This window comes from Rousettus aegyptiacus, unplaced genomic scaffold, assembly GCF_014176215.1.
Source record: "Rousettus aegyptiacus isolate mRouAeg1 unplaced genomic scaffold, mRouAeg1.p scaffold_m13_p_15, whole genome shotgun sequence".
Taxonomy (NCBI): Eukaryota; Metazoa; Chordata; class Mammalia; order Chiroptera; family Pteropodidae; genus Rousettus; species Rousettus aegyptiacus.
In genome coordinates this window covers 5,724,874-5,745,188 of record NW_023416290.1, presented here as the reverse complement: position 1 = coordinate 5,745,188, position 20,315 = coordinate 5,724,874, and the positions used below count along the sequence as shown (strand labels likewise).

The following is a 20,315-nucleotide window of genomic DNA, read 5'->3' as shown; positions in this document are numbered from 1 at the left end:
GAATATGTTACAGGAATGTTCTTGGCAGCATTATTTTTTTTAATTTTTTTTTTAAATTAAGTGTATTGAGGTACCATCGGTTAATACAATTATATAATTTTCAAGTGTACATTATCATTTGACATCTGTATATTCTATTGGGTGTTTACCAAAGTCCAGTTTCCTTTAGCTACCATATATTTGATCCCCTTTACCCATCTTACCTTCACCCTCCTCCCCTATATTTGACCCCCTTTACCCCATCTACCTCCCACTCCTTCCCACCCACTAGTGACCACTATGCTGTAGTCTTCTGGTAACCACTCTTCTATAATCCATGGCCAGGACATGGAAGCAACCGAAGTGCGCTACGATAGATGACTGGCTAAAGAAGCTGTGGTACATGTATAAAACGGAATATGACTCAGCCGTAAGAGATAAAATGCTGCCATTTGCGACAACATGGGTGGACCTCGAGAAAATCATGCTAAGCGAAATAAGCCAGACAGAAAAAGTAGAAAATCACACGATATCACTTATATGTGGGGTATAAACCTAAAAGCAACAAATGAGCAGGACAAACAAACAGCATTAGTTTTAAGTCCTAAACTGAAAACAACTCCAATATTCAACGACAGAATGGATAAATTGCGGTATGTTCATCAAAGAAAAAGAATGAATCTCCGCTGTATACAACGTGGATGAATCTTGCAAGCATATTTGATAAATGAGACACGAAAGCAGCCAATGAAACTATCTACTGTATGCTTCCACTTCTGTAAAGATTAAAAACAGGCAAAACTAATTTTAGATAAGTTGAAACATTACTTACCTTTGGCGAGGAGGCACCAGGAAGGCGACCCAGGGGAGACTTCCAGGGCACGGACGGCGACGTCTCTGGAGCCGAGTGGTTTCCACACAGGTGCGTCCACTTCGCAAAACTTCACTGAGCTCCACACTCAAGAGAAACGCGACGCGCGAAATTCCCACGTGCGTGTTACGTAAACACAGCTGACCCTTGAACAACTCGCGTTTGACCTGTACAGGACCCCTATGCGCAGACTTCCTTTTCAGTAAAGACTGGGCCTGTGGTAGCCTGTATCCGCGCCATCTACATCCGGGGATTCTGCATCCGGGGATTCTGCATCCGGGGATTCTGCATCCGGGGATTCCGCAGCGTCTGCATCCGGGGATTCCGCATCTGAGGATTCCACATCCGGGGATTCCGCATCCGCGGTGTCCGCATCTGGGGATTCCGCAGCGTCTGCATCCGGGGATTCCGCAGCGTCTGCATCCGGGGATTCCGCATCTGGGGATTCCGCATCCGCGGCATCTGCGTCTGGGGATTCTGCATCCTGGGACTCAACCAACTGCAGGTGAAAAAGCGCGTCTTCGCTTTCCCGTCGCAGATTCCCAGCCCCGGGTTCTGAACCCCGGGTGGATTATGCTGAGGGTTCTGAACCCCGGGTGGAATATGCTGATTTTGATCCGCAGTTGGTTAAACCCGCGGGTGCAGAGGGCAGACTATGTAGTTAAGTTTTGAGAGAGTCAAAAGTTATACTGGGTTATTGACTGCGTGGGGGCGGCGCCTCAACCCCTGCATTGTTCAAGAATCAACTCTATTTTCAGGTCCTGAGGCAGAGACAAAGGGCTGCTTGGGAAAAGAATGGAAACTGTGCCACATGGTATCGGAATCGAATACTATATCACCGGCGAGAGGAAAATCCACTACACGTTGCCAGAAATATCACAGATTGTTTTTTATCACACAGACAGCCAGTTTCTTCTATCTACTATTTAAAAATTAAACTTTTAAACGTCACAGTACTTTGATTAAAAACCATTAAATTTATAAATAGCAAGTACAGAGGCTCTACTTCAGTTCTTGTATTTCCCTCTTATCGAATACTCTCCGTGTTTTAAGTGCTTTTATGTATTAACTCATCTTAATACAAAAAGTGACAGCGGGATAGCTACTATTATTATTTCCCTGTAAAGAGGAAGGATCCAGGGCTCAAAGAGGCCAAGGAGTGTAATCCAGGTCCCATGACTGGTGACACATGATGGAACTAATTTGGTCACCTTAATTTAAAATTACACGTTTTAAAACATTGCACGATGCTGACCCCACCTCCCCAAACACAACAAACCTATTTTAACATTCCCCAATGGAGGGCGGGCTTACTGACAACTTGGTGATGGACCAGCAAGTGCCTTGACTTGACATTGAGGTCTGGGGTCATGAGACTACATAGTGGACAAAATGCCTAGAGGTAAATATACACCCACTTTGGCAAGCATATGGATAGAACACACACACACACACACACACACACACACACATTTAAAGATAGCTGTCAAGTATGCACATGAGCAGAAATAACAGCATCAGCAGCATGGAAAAAATACGACATTGCTAGAGGATGGTATCTTCTTGGTAGGAATGCATCTGTTAAACAGCAGCCCCCAACATTTTTGGCCCCAGGAACTGGTGCTCCTATAAGAATCTAACACGTGATGATTTGAGATGGAGCTGAGGTGATGATGCTCCTGCTGGGAAGTAGCTGCAAACACAGGTACTGGTGCCAGTCTGTCGGGGTGGGGAGTTGGGGCCCCTTGTGTTAGAATGTTTCGAATTTTTAACTAAATACTCAAGCCACTGTGGCTTAAACGATACATTTATTGTGTCTTAAATGATACATTTATTATCTCTTACAGCCAGAAACGTGGAGGTTAGGTGTTCGGTAGTTGGTCAGTGGCGAGTAGACTTGGGCACCATCTGTCTTTCTGCTCAGCCATGATGATAGGTCTCCGTCCCTAGCTTTGTCCCTTTTCTTGCACAAGAGCGGCATCTTTAAATTTTACAAACTTACACATCAACACCTGAAGGGACATTGTTCTCTTTTTGCATTTCTTTTTTATCACAAATGAAAATCCGTGCTAAGCCTCCGCCTGATCCCCAAGTTCCTTTCTTCCTTCCTTTCAGTAGCCGGGGTCGCAAGGCAAGTCCTCGCTAAGTCAGTCACTGGTAGAGAAGACGAATTGTGATAACCAGCTTTGACTAATCAGCGTTCACCTCCCAAGGATGCCCGTTTGATGCCCGTGCGAGCGGGAACACCCCCAGTAAATTGGAGGTTGTGGGCTTGGAAAAAAGGGGTGGATGGCTGGCTTTGGTTAGGCGACCAACCAGTGTCTGCCACAAGAAAGTAGTAATGCTAAAAACAACCACAGCTTTACAAGTAACAGCCTTAGCCACAAACCAAAGTGCCACTTTTACATGAATTCTGTGTGGAAATGTTTTCTTCTGTCTACAAACGGAGTTCTCAACGACAAATAAAAATGTGAACAGTATCATCTTTGAGCATTAAAAAATATTGTGTTTGATTACTTGATTACTCTTCAAAATAGCATTTCCAGCAGATATAGTGAATCAGGTATGACAAGATGTGTTACCAAAGTGTTAATGTTTAATATATTGAATGTTTAAATCATCCTTTTATATAAAAATATGACCTGCAGTACCAGATCAGAAGCCAATAGAAACACTGAGACAGGAATATAATTTTTTTCTTGCCTGGAGAAAGTTTTAGAATTAAACCTTAAAAGCAGATCTTATTTTAATGTAAGCCCATAGGTGTCTGATGTATATAATGTGCATACAATATACACAAAGTTTTCAATGGAAACATTGAAGAGTCAGCGTGTTTAATTTCATTTCTTTACCATCTTAATTGCCTTCTTCCCAAACTAAATTCTCTTTGAAAGTATTTCAAGTAACGTTATAACTTTTAATGTATTTTGATACTCAATATACTTTATAATACCTCGTTAAAATTGCAGTATAGAAATAAGTTCTTCATCTGCTGTGGTAGATGACAGTTCTTTTACCATGAACCTTGGGGTCTCCCATTAGTTCGGGAAGGAAAGCCAATTTTCTGAACCATGTGCATGACAAGTTATTAATAATTATTTGTTAAGTGGAGTCTTTTTGTGCTTAAGCTAAGAAACTGCAAAATTACACCTTCTATGAAAGTCATGTCACCAAAACCTTTCACCTCCCTGTCTATCTAATAGGTGATGTTGCCTTTTGAGAAGAGGCAAGTTCTTGTGTTCATCAGAGTCTTAAATCTGAATTTTTTAGGTTTGAAAAAGTGTACTTAGATTGTAGAAAGATATGGGCAAAAGTTTGGGGGGATTTGGGAGTTATTATTAGAATGTATTACTTTATTTGAGCATATGTTGTATATTCTAGCATTTAGAGATAAAGAAAATTGAAATTGTAGCTCACTACAGAAGGGAAGCAAAGGTAAATGAATCAGTGTTTAATTAAAAAAAAAAAAAAAGCACCTGTAGAAGCAACACCACACTCGGTAGGGTGAGTCTTTGAGAATTTAAAATAAGTAATTTTCCTACTCCGGATTATAGCAAGAACAACAAGGAAACTCACTAGCTCATTTTCCTATCAAGTGCAGGTTTGGGGTTTGAATCCCTGACCGCATGGCTCTGATAAATTAATTGAGGTACGCTTTGTGTCAAGTCGATCAATGTTGGCAGCATCGGGAAAAGAAAGGGGCCGTGGTCACCTTGGGAAGCGAATGTCACATACTTTATTGAGGAAGTCGGGCTCTCTCTTAATTGTCAGGCAATCCTGAGTCACAGATCACCCACCGTTCTATGAAATCCCTTCCCCTTCCGATCCGTCAAGGTTGAAAGAAGCCAAAAATAACTTCTCAATTCTGGACCACGGGCCTTGGAAACAGAAGCGACCCCCACCCCCACCCCCACCCCGCGCCCTACACACGTCCCGTCCGCGGGAAGAATGAAAGGAGCAGCCCTTCCCGCCCCATCCCACCCTCGGCTCTCCCCGAGCCAAGGTGTTCACGGGGCAGCCCCGCTCTGCGGAGGTGGTTGAAGCCGTCGCGGCATCTCGCCGAGAGGGGCCCCGGAGGAGGGGCGCAGTGGCGGGAGGGCGGAGTCGGGGCCCTCGCCGCAGACGCCTCCCCCCGGGGCCCCCGCCCGGGTCTCCCAGCCCGAGCACCCCCCGCGGAGGCCGAGCGCCCCGGCGTCGCGGGGCCGCGGGGCGGGCGGGGCGCCGGCCCAGGGCGGGGAGAGGCGGGGTGGGCGAGGAGGGGCGCTCGCGTCACGTGCGCGCGCGGGGACCGCAATAAATGCCCGCGCGCTGCAGCGGGCGGCGGAAGCGCCGCGCGCCGGGCTCCGCACCGAGGTCGCCGCCAGCCTGCGCCGCCGGGCTCCGCGCCCGCCCCCGGCCCTCGCCCCGCGCGCGGGGCCCACCCCGGCCGGCCCACGCCGCCGCTCCTTTCGGCCCCAGCGCAGGCTCTCGCTGCGGGGCGCTTCGCCCGCTCCCCGGTGCCGGGCCGCGTCCCGCCGCGGTCGGCGCCCGGTGCTCCCGACGCGGGCTTCGCTGCGCGCCGCGGCGTGCGGTGGCGGCGCGCACACCCGCCGCCTCGTTGGGCTGCGCTCGCGCGGGGACCTTCACGCTGGAGAGGTAAGGGCGCTTCTAAAAGTCCCCGCCGGGCCTCGGCGGCTCCTCCGGGCTCCCTGCTGCTTCCGACCCGCCGCTTCCAGGGAGAGGAGGGCCGGACGCGAGGGTGGGTGGGCAGCCGCGGGTCGCCCGGAGCGGGCTCCCGGGAGCGGGTGAGTTTCTGCGCGTCCTTCCGGCGCGCGCTTCGCTTGGGGTTAAGGGAACAGTGCGCGCCCGGGGCGCATGGCCGGCAAAGCCCCGAAGTCGCTGGTCAGCTGTCGCCACACTTTCCAGGAAACAATGCTTGGGTTCTTCTTGGCTCGCGTGCGCCGGGAGGCTTCCCCCAGCGCCCGAACCCTTCATTCGCATCCCTTCGCTGGGCCCTCTGGTTGTATCCATGGATAAAGGCATGAATAACATTTTGGACTTCTTTAAAATAGTCATCTCAATTTCAGAATGTCGCAGACATTCTGGATGTCTGTGAACTCGAGCTAGGACGCTGGGGTAAAGTGATACCCTAAAACACAGGGAGAAACGTGGATCTCTAGGTATCTAGAAATGGTCTAGGTAGGTAAATGCCCTTTGCAGGCTGTACGTAATTAAAACCTTTTAAATCCTCGTAATTCAGAAATTATTTTCAAGCTTTGACTCTGTGGGGCTGCTTTTTGCCATTTAGTTTTGGCCTCATGCGTACTATCTTGGAAAATGTAATTGTCCAGTTTGTGGAAGCAATGCATTGGGGAAAGTCTGGAGGAAAAATGGGTTGGGATAAGTGATTTCAAAAAGCGTGAATGCATTTGCTTGGCATTGCGTAGACAGATCAAACTGGCACACTCCCTTGGTAACTGTTTAACTTTTGCTGTTACAAAATTAACAGCTGCCTAGATTTTCACTTTACTGTCACCGCATGTCGTTCTAGCCAACAGGAGAGGAAAAGCCTGTCTTGGAGGTTTTCCCGCGGAAGCCCTGAGATCGTTCATTATGAAGTGCACGGCGCGGGAGTGGCTCAGAGTGACCACAGTGCTATTCATGGCTAGAGCCATGCCAGCCATGGTGGTTCCTAATGCCACTTTATTAGAGAAACTTTTGGAAAAGTACACGGATGAGGATGGTGAGTGGTGGACGGCCAAGCAAAGAGGGAAAAGGGCCATCACAGACAATGACATGCAGAGTATCTTGGACCTCCATAATAAATTACGCAGTCAGGTGTACCCAACGGCATCTAATATGGAATATATGGTAAGAAAAATTTTCTAATGGTATTTTCAAAGAAATGCCTTCTGATGCTTTCACCTTGCCTGGTTCAATCCCCTCTATTATTTAATCTTTTACCATTTGTCCTGTGTGACATTAAAAGGAAAAGATTTTCTTCGAGAGTATCTTCCTCTGCACATTCTTTTATTAGTGTTCCTTTCGTTCTAAGAGCTCTTTAAATTTGAGAGTAGAATTAGATTCCTTTAGAAGCAACATTCCTAAGTGCTCTAAATTCTGCTCTTACCAGGAAGATGCCAATCCTGAAAATGCTGAACAGCCTGTGTACTTGCTTTTAACTCACTTAGTAAAACAATTCTTTACTAATAGAATATTCTTTTGAATGGTGACTCTGAAAAATCAAGGACCAATAATTTGAAGAAGCTTTCTGAATTGCCGATGATACGTAAATGTATTTTTTTGTTAAATGGGCCCTGTTGCTTACAAATCTATAAATGACATACTGTGAAAAGTATATTTCTGTGGTTGCTTTGTTGAGTGCTTGGTGATGGGTTGTTTTTGCTTTTTTTTTTTTTCCCCTCCTCTTCTAGATTTGTGAACTTTGAAGTGTGACAATAACCCTGGGCAAAGGATTAATAAAAATATGTGACATTTCCTTAATAACCTTGTATTTACTCTTAGAGTAAATTAGCAAGTTTAAGAAACAATTACTTTTTAAGAATATTAGTGTGTAACTCATTATTATACTACATCATATCCTAAATTTTTAGAGAAATTTTCAAAAATCTGTTGTACTACTTGCATGAATTGGGAATGCACTGGCAAAGACTGATAAATAATTATTGGCGACAGCAAACATTTAGTGAATATTGGGAATAACATTTCTCCCTGTATACACTGCAGGGTACAGTATATTTCATGCATTCTAGTTTTTTGTTTTTGTTTTTTGTATTTATATTAGTTTCAATGAGTGTTTTCTGTTTAGGTAACTTTCATGGAAGTTTAAAGTCCACATTATCCATTATAAAATATGGTGTTATATTACTTTAACATTTACTGGAAAAATAATTTCACCCTGAAGAAAGTCGGTATCACTCAAGAGAACTGATTCTCATTGGAGATTAAGAATTGGGATCTGGCACCCAGGCAGTCTGGGTCTACGTCCTGGCACTGACAGCCACTAACTGTGTGACTTTGGGCAACTTAGTAATTTCTCTTCACTTCAGTTTCCTCGTGTCGAGCATGCGTGGGCACCTCTGGGGGGCGAATGAGGTATCCTATGCAACATCCACCTCATTGTCAGGCATATTGCGAGGTCGCAGTAAATGTTAATAAGACATATAACTAATTTAACATCGCCACATACTGTATAAATAGAATATCTAAGAAAATAGCTCTTTTCAAAATTCTTTGCTGGAAATGACATCTGTAATGTCCCACATTTTTGAAAGCATTCGTCCAAAGTAGAAGATTCTATGAATTCTTCTTCTCTGAGCTTTCAAATAGAGCCAATTATGGAGCCTTTCCAAGTAGGCCACTGTTTGCTTGTTCCACGTGGAAAGGCATTCAGTTGCTTTTTACTTAAAATAAGGAAGAACCTGGGAGCTCCAACCCACAAAAAGAAATCGGAGAACATTCATGTGTGTTTTAAGTAATATGGACATCATGAAAGAACAGTCCTGTGACCTGTTTTCATGTCTGATTTCCAAAGAAAATAACTATCTATTGTATGATGTCTGATCTGGGGTGTTTATGTGACATTCTTTTTAGTTTCACTGGTTTCATTCTATCCTGGAAATGTAGATTCAGAAACCAGCCAGGGTTTATGTTGCGTTGCCCTTAGATACCATTAGTGCTGGAACTGTGTCTTGGCCTTAACGGGGCCGCAGAGGAGTTCAGTGCCCAGCTGCATGCTGGAACACATTTTCTAGAATACACGTTCAAGGGGAAGTCTAAAAGAGCAATACTATCTTCCACATACTGTTGTTTTCTGAATTGTATACTAATATAAGTACAGATGTTGACCAACCTTGCGGAAGCACAATTTATTCATAGTTTATTGAAAGTGAATTTGAATTAAACACTGGCTAAAGAGCTGTTGCCTGTAAAATCCACAATGCTGTTTGGTAAGTGCCACCACTTTTGGCCACTTCTACTCTCGTGTGTCATGTTACATTAGAAGTTTGAATAGCCAGTTACCTTATTTACATGTGGTGCTCATTTTGGCCTATTCTTTGTCCTCGAACCTACAGCAGCCACGCCGCATTCACCTTTATAAACATCATATTCCTACCCCTACTCTTATACTCAGTTAGGTTAAAAATTGACTCTGGAAACCTACATCTTCCTTCGAAGAGCTTATCGGCTGATTGAGAAGAAAGAATAGACACATCGGAAAAGAAAACACAATTCTGTGTGTGTGTGTGTGTGTGTGAGAGAGAGAGAGAGAGAGAGAGAGAGAGAGAGAGAGAGAGAGAGAGAGAGAATGAATAAAGCCAAGGGAGCACAGAATGACAGACTGTCCCTAACAGTGAGGGGTGTTCGTGGGAAGATGAGGTAAATGCTGTTCCTGGAGAGTGGTCAGGACTATGAACTGTGGCCAAGGGTGGAGGGCGCATCTCAATTAGCGGGAGAGGAATGGGCAGAGGCAGGGTGGGGGGCTGTGGGGAAGGATTTTCTGAGGAGAAGGAAAAGCTGGCAGGAGGAGATGAGGGTGAAATCAGGAGTTCCTTTTTGGCTGCGCTAATTTGTGATGCCATGTCATCCTCAACTGAGTTTAGTAGTCATCAGGGAGGTGAGCTTCGAGATAAAGGTGAGAATTGCGTAGGTAGTATTAGGAACTATCTTAACTTTCCTGACTGAACAAAATCATCCAAGAAGATTTTAATGGATATGGGTTGAATGCCTTGGGTTGAGCCCTGGGCCTCAGAAATACATAGAGGTTGAACAGAAAGAAGATGCTAGCAAAGGAGTCTGGGAACAAGTGGCTGGCAAGTTTAGAGGAAATGACAGGGTAACTGGTACCCCTGGAGCCAGAAGAGAGTTCAAGGCCACAGCCAATGCTTCTGTGTTGCTGAGCAGCTGAATACGATGAAGAAGAAAAGCTAACAGTGGTTTCATCAAAATGGTGGTGGTTGTGACTTTGATAAGCGTGATTCGGTGATGGGGGATGATTGGAAATCTTACTGAAGTAAGAAGAAGAGAATGAGAGGTGAGGAAGTGGAGAAGTTACTTTAGCTCTTCAAGATGGTATTGCTGTGAAGGAGTCAGAGAAATGGAACTACGTATTGGGGATTTCTGGTTTCGTTTTTAAAGAGCATGTTTATAGGTCGATGGGGATGAACAAGTTGAGAATGCACTTGGTATCGGAAGGAGAAAATATAGCTGCAAATTCAGTTCGTTTGTTGTAACAGGAAAGACTGAGGCCGTAGGTACAGATGCGGGTGTATTGAACAAGCAGGAGAGAAGAGAGTTTTCGTGTGGGCGCTTCTGTTCTGTCCAGTGAAGTGTTGAGCAAGATCATCAGTTGGGATTGAGGGGGCAGGAATGAAGGGGCCTGAGGATAGGACATTGTGAAATGGTGACTTTGGGGATACCGCATAAAGGTCTTTGTGGAGTCAAACGTGCAGGACATCTTTGAGGTTCTTCGAGTTCAGATGGTTCACAATGCTTTCGGTTAAAAAGCCTGTGAGATAGGGAGAAGGTTTTCTCTGGTATGTCAAGGTATTTCCACAGCACAGGTGGACTTAGAGTAATGATTTCCCGCCCCCCCCCCTCTGGATGGCTGTGGGCCACACCACATTTTCCAGCCACTGGAGATAAGAAAGATGACCAAACCATGTTAGTGGGGGTTTGACTTTTAAAATATTGAAATACTATGTAATAGACATCGAGAACCAGATATGGACCAAACAGAGTGTTTGGGGTTCGGACTGTAAACTGAACACAGATGTTTTTCATGGAAGAGTGCCGGGTATGATTTTGGGACTAGAAACAAGGGTGCTTTAGTCAATCAACACTCAAAACTTTGATGGGCACATGAATCCCCTGGAAACCTTGTTAAAATACATCTGATTCATTAGGTCTTTCTTGGTGGGCCCTGACACTCCGCATTCTGGATGATGTGAACCCTACTTCGAGCAGAGGGCTTCAGGCTTCCCGGAAGAAGCCAGGTCTAGATCGAAACGTGAAAAGTTGACTCCAGAACTCAGATTCTTCCTTTTTTCTTCCTCCTCAACTACCACATTCGCCTTCCTCTTGTTAAGGTGGCAGCCATTACTCTTGGTGCGGGAAAACAAACTCCTTCTCACTCCCTTCCAAGAAGTGCTTCGAAACCAAACCGATGAAGATGCTTGAATAGCAAGATTCCCGAAGGCCTAACGCTTATGTCTGTGTCCTTGGAGGAGCAGTGCAGAATGAAATCTGAAAGCCAGCTCGTGGCACAGTGCTGCTGGATGGCGAAAAGGAATTGGAGCCGATGACAGGGTACACTCTGAAGGCCATGGCAGTGACAAGGGACGAGGGAGAGTGTCGCAGTGGGCAAGCATGGGGGCAACTAGATAACAGGATAACAAGCTACTCGGTGAGCCCCAGCAATGAGCACGCGAGTTCCCGTTTATACACCGTGCCCCTACGTCGTTGCACCTGAAACAAAACAAGGTGGCCATGTAGACGGGACATTCCATCAAAGTGGCAGGGAGAAAGCCATAACACTGCCTCTGATACTCGGCTTCAGACGTGTCACATCCACCTCCGAAGTACTGCATGACTGACTGATGCGCTCCAGGAAGCAGATCGGAGGTCCCGAGAAGGAGGCTTTGGAATGAACATGGGACGAGAGCGTCTGATCTCCTTTCTGGAAAGACAAGGCCAAGCGGTCAGTTAGCCGAGATTTCTGTGAACGCAGTGGGTACAACCTAAACAGATAGCAGAGCTATGTCACAGGAACATCCGCGCCATTATTCTGGACCCTTTGGGTTTGTTTTTATTTGTTTTTTGATGTTCTTTTTCGATGCTGGAGGCATATTGCCAAGCCCGCCTGCCTTTGCAGACGTTAGAATTCTGTGTGCCCTGTGCCCTGCTAGTTTCTCTCTGATTTCTCCTCTTCATTGAAGATTCACCTAAAGAATAGCCCACTTTTGTTTAAACCCTCCCAGAGACCGGTGTGAACAAAGGCCTTAAATTAGAGAGGGTTTTTTTTTTTTTTTTTTTTTTTTTTTGGTCAATTGCAAAGCAAAGCTAAGGATAATTAACTCTAAGCTTTGTTTGATAATGAATACTGTGCTAAATTTAAATTCTAAGAAAATCATTTACCTTTTCATCGGAACTTCAGATGGCAGTGATTATTGTATTTATTAATCATTCAGAACTTTGGACTTGCACTTCTTCCTTAGTCATATGAGTATCAGCCATGTTCCATCAGAAGGTGTGTGGGTCACAGCAAGTTAAGCAGATTCTTACAGGAATGGGGAATGAGGAACCATCTATTACAATCTAACAAGTATCAGGTAATACATTAGGCAGTTTCCTAATACAGATCCTCTTTGATATTTTTATTCTCAAATATTATTTCTCAGCAGGAGACAAATGCCATAGTAACAAGGGTTCTGCAGAAAAAATAATGAGGGGTCTATCTGCATAGTGCGGATGGGGCTAGGGTGAGCCACCGGGATGGGGGCGCCCAGGCTTGAATCATTGGGTTGCAGCCTGGTGAGGACGAGAGCCTGGCGGTAGGGCCATGTGAAAGGTCACAGCCACCATCATGGTGAGACAGAGTGTAGACGGTCCTCGACTTAGGATAGTTTGATTTTTCGACTCTATGATGCTGCAAAAGTGATACCCATTCAGGAGAAGCTGTACTTCGAAGTTTGAATTTCGATCCTTCCTTGGACTGGTGGTACGTGCTGTGGTTCCCTCCCGAAGTGCTGGACAGCGACAGAGAGCCGCAGCTCGGAGTCAGCTGTGTGATCGCGGTGGTACACGGCCATCCTCCGCAGGGTACCGTGTGGCCCGCGTTATCAGGTACCCTGTTTTGTGTTCCGCATCCCATCATGTCTACAAAACACCCAGCTGCATCTCCTGCTGCTGGTGATTAGAACTAGAGAAAGGCCAGTACTCTTGAGATGAAACTCAAGATAACTGCCCAACCATGGGCTGATGTCATGTTCTGAGCACGTTTAAGGTGGGCCAGGCTGAGCTGAGATGTTCCGTGAGTTAGGTGCATTAAATGCATTTCAACAATGATATTTTCGACTTGCAATGGGTTTATTAGGACATAGCCCCTCCCTAAGTCAAGGAGCATCTGCACTTGGGATGAGCGGCGTCAAAAATGGAGGAATTTCATACTAAATTCACCTCCCGCCCTCTGACTTCCTGTCTTCCACTGGCCAAATCCAACTGGAATCCACGGGCTACGAGAACCTGAAGTAACAGTATGTAGAGTCGAGCCTTTAGGGACACAGGGACTGTCACTTAGGGTCTGAGAATGGCAATGTGTGAACAAATGAAGACTATGTAACAGTATTCTTTCTCAGATCTTTCAAATAAGGACTTTTGAAAACCATATGTTTTAAACTATCACCTTAGTCATCGTTTAATTGTTAAAGAAGACAAAGCTAATAGGCTCAGCATATTTTTCCTAAGGGATGCCTAAAAATCTGATTGAGAATGCCATGGTTATTAAACTAGCTTCGAGCTTCCTAGCAGCCAAAGAAAACAGGAAGCCATATGGTTTACAGAGCTTCCAATGACTGCTCAGAAACATAACAATTTCTCATTCTTGACGCAGTAATTATAAGTGAAAGTTTAACACAGATTTCTCAATATAGGAACAATGAGAACAACTTAATATAGCAGTTTTATTAAAAGTATGTAAACATAAGCATTTTAATGTTTTCTGTATCCGTCTTTGGTTTAAATGGAAGTTACAATGTTATACTGTAGGTTTTGGTTTCTATGTGCCCATGAACTTTGTCTTTTACTAATTTGTCCAAGAAGAAGTTCTTCATTTACTAACCCATCTCTCTTTCTTTTTGAAAATTAGAAAAATATCTCTAAGTAGAATAATTTACTTTTCAAATCCAAATTTTTATTACTTTGATATTCAAATATAAAACATAAACTAATGCATAAGTAGATACTAGAATGATTTATTATGAGAGTTTATCTTTCCTGTATTTTTCTGGGCTTGGCTTTCAGATCAGCCCTACATCTATCTAAAATTAATGGGCTATAAATAAATACAGGTGTTCATTCTTATAAATTGACCTAATATCATACATCAAGACATAAGAATCAATAAATGTACTTTCTCAGCAACTTCCTCAGTTGCTAAAGGATTTCCTTAAATACTGTTGTCTCCTGAAACAGCCAGGTCATAGTTTTGAAGATTATTAATTACTCTTCTTTTAAATGACAAGAAAAATAATGAAGGCATTGTAGACCTGAATTTATCACAAAGTCCATACAAAGATATGACATTTACAAAAGTAATCCAAGTTCAGCTTTTTAAAGGTTTTCCTAGTTTGGGAATTAAGACCCAAAATGGTAGATGCAGATCTATCTAGTAATTGGTAAATTATCGGCTTAAGAAGGCTCACAGAAAGTTGAGATAAATGGGATATTGTCGTTGAATGACTTGCAAGAGAAAGAATGTGAACAGGACTTTGGCGAAATGATAAAGTTAAAGTCACTAAAGGGGAGAAGAGAGAAAGAACAATTCCTTTTGGGGAAAATCCCTGATGGAGTCAATGGCCAAGAAACATGAAGGGACAAATGCCGGACCCTTGCTCCTCAGAGTGTGGCTATGCCGTGGGCCGTCCTGGTGCCGGATCTTAAAAATGTAGCTCGGATTTCTCTCCTGACCTACCAAATAAGAATCCGCATTTTGAAAAGATCTCCTAGTGATTTATAGGCAAGGTAGGTAAGTTATGACCAGACTGGGGGGCGGGGGGCCTTGGCAGTGAGATGAGATGGAATGAAAGAGTAGACATTCTGTAAAAATGTAAGGATTGTGTTGAATTAATGGCTCTGCTGCCTTGTGAAGACAATCTAGTCTCCATCATGCATTCAGCCTATCTGCATAATATTAAAATAATGGGTTTACTTGAACTCATTGTGTGAGTTTATCCACACATTAAATTTCTATGTTAAAATTTTCAATGTTAATAAAATTATTTTAAATTTAGGCAGTTCCTTAAATTATTAGGTTGTCGCATCTTCAAGGTTTTCAGGCCTTGTTTTCAAGTGGATTTTAAGTAAAATACTGTCACATCTGCCTCGCATCTCTATTGTCCAGGAGGCCCTAAGAAGTGCATCGCCCCAGGTAATGCTGCTTTCTCTGAACCTGGCAAGCCCGCTCCGCCCCGCCCCGTAACACAGGTGTTCCCTTTGAAATCTGAGCCTCCTGCGTTTTCTCTGCAACTACAAAGTCTTTTCAAAACAGGTGAAACAGAGCCTGAGGTAATTTCCTAGTTTTCAGGAATGTATTACTGCTGTTTTCCATAGCGCTTTTTATACCAGATGACTTTGTCACAAAAACATCCTGCACTTTTTCAGCACAGATTGACTTATTTATTTATTTCATCGATGTTAGTTTCTTTATAATTCTAATAACGCCTCCAACAGGGAGAAAAGGCGACTTTTAAAGATTTTTGTAATGAGGCATTATATCTGGAATTTAAATCTGAAATCTTGTTAACTGTCAGATGTGTTACTTCCGTAGAATAAATTCATTCTTGAAGTTCTTGCTGTTGAGAGAATCACATTGACAGCTTATTCCATCAGATTTGTAGTTCCTACTTTCTGATTTAAATAGGAAAATACGACAGGATTTTGTTTTGACATACAATGGATAATTTGCAAATCTCTCTTTCCAGAAGTGGTGGCCCAGCAAGAATAATCTTTTAAAGGTGGTATTTGGAAAGAGATAACTCTATGTCCGATTTTCTGCAACCACTTCATTCATGAGCTGGCTGAAAAATGCTGCTCTTCCTTTTAGCTGTGGGGAAAAATTACATGTGGAAGACTGTGCCTTATTTCAAAGATTTTACCATTGGTTTCTTAGGACTGAGCTGAAGAGAGGCCTGGTTTTAACTTTATACTGAGAATTTTTTTCTTCTCTTATTCAATTAAGTTTCAGTTGTATTTATCAGTTTTGGATAACATTAAAACTTTCTCAAACAGAGATGATTCGGAAACAATTGCATTCTGCTCTAGACTTACAATTGGAAGATCGGCACGGTTGTTGGTTTTGCAGTCTTGAAAGCTACAAAAAGGCTTTTGCTTCTTAGTTAAGAAATATCCTTAATTGTCACCAGAAAGATCATTTTACAGTTTGTATGTTCTTATGGGGTTCTACAAGAGATGCAGGGCATTCTGTAGGAGATTGTAAGTGTGAAATAATAGAATTTTAAAGCTAAAGAAATTGAAGAGACTCATTCCAGCTTTCTGATGTTAACAAACTCGACATAATCAGAGATAAACTTGAAAATACACAATTTCAGGGGTAAAGAAAACTCTTCTAGGGCATATCATGTGCTTTCATTACCCGTAATTTGAGCAATTTGAAGACGTGCAAGCTTACTTTTATTTCTGTCTGCATAAGAAAATGAGAGGCAAATTGATCACTAACGACCTCATTTGCCTATGTCCAGAGGACATAGCACTAGGGAAGGGGGATTTTCAGTATCATTGGAAGTTAGATGCTGTTGCTGCTTCTGCCAGCTCAGAACTGAAGTAGGCGTGGATCTAAGAGGAGGGCGGTATTCCAAGTATGCAGATGTATAAAGGGATGCTTGTGGAATTCAGTTTTCAAAATTTATTTCAAATGTTTAGATAGTTTTTAAAAATATTTTCATTCTGCTACTTATTGTTTTCAGTGGTAGGAAGGCAAGGCCAGAGCTTCTAGCTTAGAGCCAGACTGGCTTCCGGTGTAACAGCCTTTTCAACACCACGGTGTCTTTCTTTGTCAGAGAGCAGTGCATGTTTTAAAAGCCCATATGAATTTACACATTGGATCATGTACTGGTATAACTGTCATTAATTAGGCGACCTTATAGTATGATAGTCAAAGACCAGCCATTTTCTCGTATTTATCTTGGAAATCCACTAAAGCCGTATCAATTTTGCAAAAAGGTATAATGAATTAAAACATTATTTCTATATTATTTAGATATACTTTCAAATTGTTAGATAATAAATTACACAAATTCTTATTTTCATTTTTTGGGGGGGAAAAAACTTAACTATTTTAAGACATTTTTCTCAGCATGTCTTCATCTACGTAGGCGGGTTTTCTAGAATGGCGGAAAATCTACAAACCTATATTTATTTCCCTAGTTAGATAGCTTTGACAATTATGAAATTATGTTTCTGTGTGCATTTATAAATGTCAGGCCATGGCAGTCAATTTCCTATGAAAATTTATTTATTCATTTATATGTTTTCTTCATTGGTGAATCTAATTCTATAAAATTAACTGCTTACCAACCTCAGTGTGACTTAGGGTATTCTCTTTGGTGAACTAATTATCATGATACCTTCACTATTAAGTGCTTATCGGTAACTTTGTAGACTAATAAATGTTCATTATTGCTTCCCCTGCCATTGATCTTTGGGATAATTTATGTATGAAGAGCCTTAACTACACAGATTTGCATCGCACACGTAATTGTACAAAATTACTCTTTATGAATACAACCTAAAATGATACTGGTTAATTAAAAAGCTCTTTAAGATTAGATAATCTGTGTGAAATTAATGTTTGTTTTTTATTTGAAAAATATTCCATCGTTCACTTTAGCTTTTTAACTAACATTTTCAAAGCATAAACTATAAGAAAATGCATCTTCAGACAAATTCTTAGTGACTTGACTAACATTGGCCTTCAACTCTTGTTTCACAAAGTCTAATAATTTTGAAGCTGTATAGAATAAAATATAAAGAATAGAATATGAAATTTCAAACCATGTGAATCTGGAAAGAGCTGTAAATTTACTATGATCAAGAAGATATATTTAAAAATACTTAACCACTTTTAAGAGAGAAAACAATTCCCAGTGTCAAAGAAAGAAAAACGAATGTGATTAGGGCTGTTTTTGCCTAGTGTACAGTTCTGGTTTAGCTAAGGTACTGGTGAGCTGGCAATATTAACTTTATTTCAAACTACATTCTTGAATGATTTCCAGCCTTCATTGATTGTTTTTAGAGCAGGACAGCAGGAATTCTGGCAGGACTTGAATTGTATATGCTCATTCATACTTCCCGAAGGATAGCAGTCAATGGGATTTTCTGTACATGTCCAGATAGCTACAAAATTTCCAGTTTCTACAAGTACAGCACTTTAGTACTAAGATTGCTATATATTTCTAGGTTTACTTTTGAAAATCATTTGTTGATAGTTAAGGTTTCTCATTCTCACGCTTGCGCTTGCTCTCTCTCTCTCTCTCTCTCTCTCACACACACACACACACACACACACACGCACACGCACACAATGATAGAGCCTCTCTGTTGAACTGGCTTAAAAATATCATTGGGGGCCAAGAATGTCAATCATATTCTGTTTCTCTTCGTAGTAAAATTTCATTGAGTACTTTACTGTGCTCTGAGAAAGAACAGCTCGCGAATGTAGTTGAAAAATAGAGTGGTTTTCATTTTACACACCTCAAGTACCCGTCTTATAAAGAAATGGTAATTTTAAATGTGGTTTGGCTTTAAATTAGTGCTGGGTGAATAGTTCAGGGAGAGAAAAAAGAAGCCCTTCAGGCCATCTTGATTTAATTTACAGACCTGAATTGAAATAGAAATGTGTAGAGACTAACCTACATTTAAATGGGATTGGTATGCAGTACTAGTGGTCTTAAAACCTGAAATATAATGTTGTAGCATAAAAATATACATTCCATGCTGTTATCATGTTATGGTAATATTTCTTTCAGGACAGCTATACTTTCTTTTTTGAAGAATCTTCTTGACTTGTATTAGTGAACTTGATTTAGACACCGATATGCTTGATTAGGTTCTTTAAGGAATAGTTATTAAATGTTGATAGTAAATTTTAGTTGCGGGCCCCTCTGCCTTAGTTTTCATATTAAAATGATGTGTGTCCCTATTTTAGCCTTATTATAGTCCATTTGCTGTATTCCCTTATTTTTAATGGATTTGATAGAAAACTTATGCCATAAAGAACAGTTTATCCATAGTATATAGTTAACAATCGAATTTTAGTTCTCAAAGGGACCTGAGTTATCTTCTTTTTTAACAGACACATTTTACAAATAAGAATACTTAGCCTAAAGCATTTGAATGGTATGTTTTAATTTTATTTCAACTTCTATACAACAGATATTTAAACACGTTTTTGAAATATAACAGTTGTGAATTTGGACTTGGTTGCATATCCTCTCTGAAAAAGATCCATCTTCAATTTAATAGGAAAAACTGGCATCTAAGATTGTAGCATCATGTATAGAAGCAAGGAAACTAGCCTTGAAGAAGGGCGCTCCAGTCTCTTCCTGGGGTTCAGCTGGGTGGGTCTCACTGGGTCTCTCATATGTTCCCAGTGACCTGGACTTGCAGACGGACAGGTCTCGTGCCTGGGCTGGGAAATCTCAAGGGGGGATTCCTGCATCTCTCGGTGTGGTCTCAGCACGTGGTCTTTTGAGCTACCCTTGCAAGGAGTCACTATCCAGCTCAGCCTGAAAGGAAGAGGAGGGAATGCAGTGCCGCCTTTTCTGTTTTAAAAGCATCACAATGGTTTCGAGTTATTTTTATTAAAAAAGCCATCTAAGAACTGTTCCTTTTTCTTCTGCTTTCTGGCTACTCTTGGAATATGAGGTTGCTAGATTAGGAACCTACAGATAAGTGTAATTTCACTGTGCTAATGACTAAAGTACTAGGCAAGAACTAACTTCCAAGATCGAAGACAAGAATTTGTCTCTTGAAAACAAACTACTTTCCAGAGAACTGTACCTGGAAACCTGCTAGTGTTTGAGAGAGGATCCCCTCCAGCCTCCCGGATACCAAAGGAAATCAGCATCTTGTTCATTTTCTGGGACTTTAGCCAGATTCTTTGTCACCTAATTTGTCTGGGTGAATAATGACAGCTACTTGAATTATATCTTTGCATAATTATATAAAATATTTAATTATATAATTAGGTCTAATTTAAGTAATAAATTTAAGAAATAGTATGCCCGTGTTCGGCAAATAAAGCGCTTGCCTGATAAATATTTATAGCACACGTTTCTGATGTCTATACCAAAAACCAGTCATCGTGAATATTTGACATTAATTCAAAGTAAAATTAAAGCTTTTATGAAAATCAGCTACTTTTGCTGCTCCTAATTTTTTAGTTACATGTAAATATGCATTTTTTGTGTGTTTTTGGTACATAATAACGATGCACTGTAAGAAGAATATACTTATTCTAATTTGGTACAAATTTTACCTTTTGGATTCGAAAACATGAACGTGTGTATTTCCGATTCACAATTGAGTGAGGGGGAATATCCATTTAGGGATATTCATGAGGGAAGAAACGACTCCCTACACATCCCCCTTCCCTTTCTTTCTGTTTTGTTTTCTTTCCTCCCTAGTGTCTTTTGCATTCGGCCTACAGTCATGACTAGGTTTCTCGCAT

At 41.9% G+C, this 20,315-nt stretch overlaps 1 protein-coding gene across 1 annotated transcript in view; it reads left to right on the top strand.

Moving 5' to 3' along the window:
- The first annotated feature begins 5,400 nt into the window (after positions 1-5,400).
- CRISPLD1 (cysteine rich secretory protein LCCL domain containing 1) overlaps positions 5,401-20,315 on the top strand; it is a 33,275-nt gene continuing 18,360 nt past the window's right edge. The window contains exons 1-2 of the mRNA XM_016153684.2: positions 5,401-5,485; positions 6,381-6,700. Coding sequence (XP_016009170.1) covers positions 6,443-6,700 — 258 coding nt within the window. The 5' untranslated portion in view covers positions 5,401-5,485; positions 6,381-6,442. The remainder of the gene's footprint in view (positions 5,486-6,380; positions 6,701-20,315) is intronic.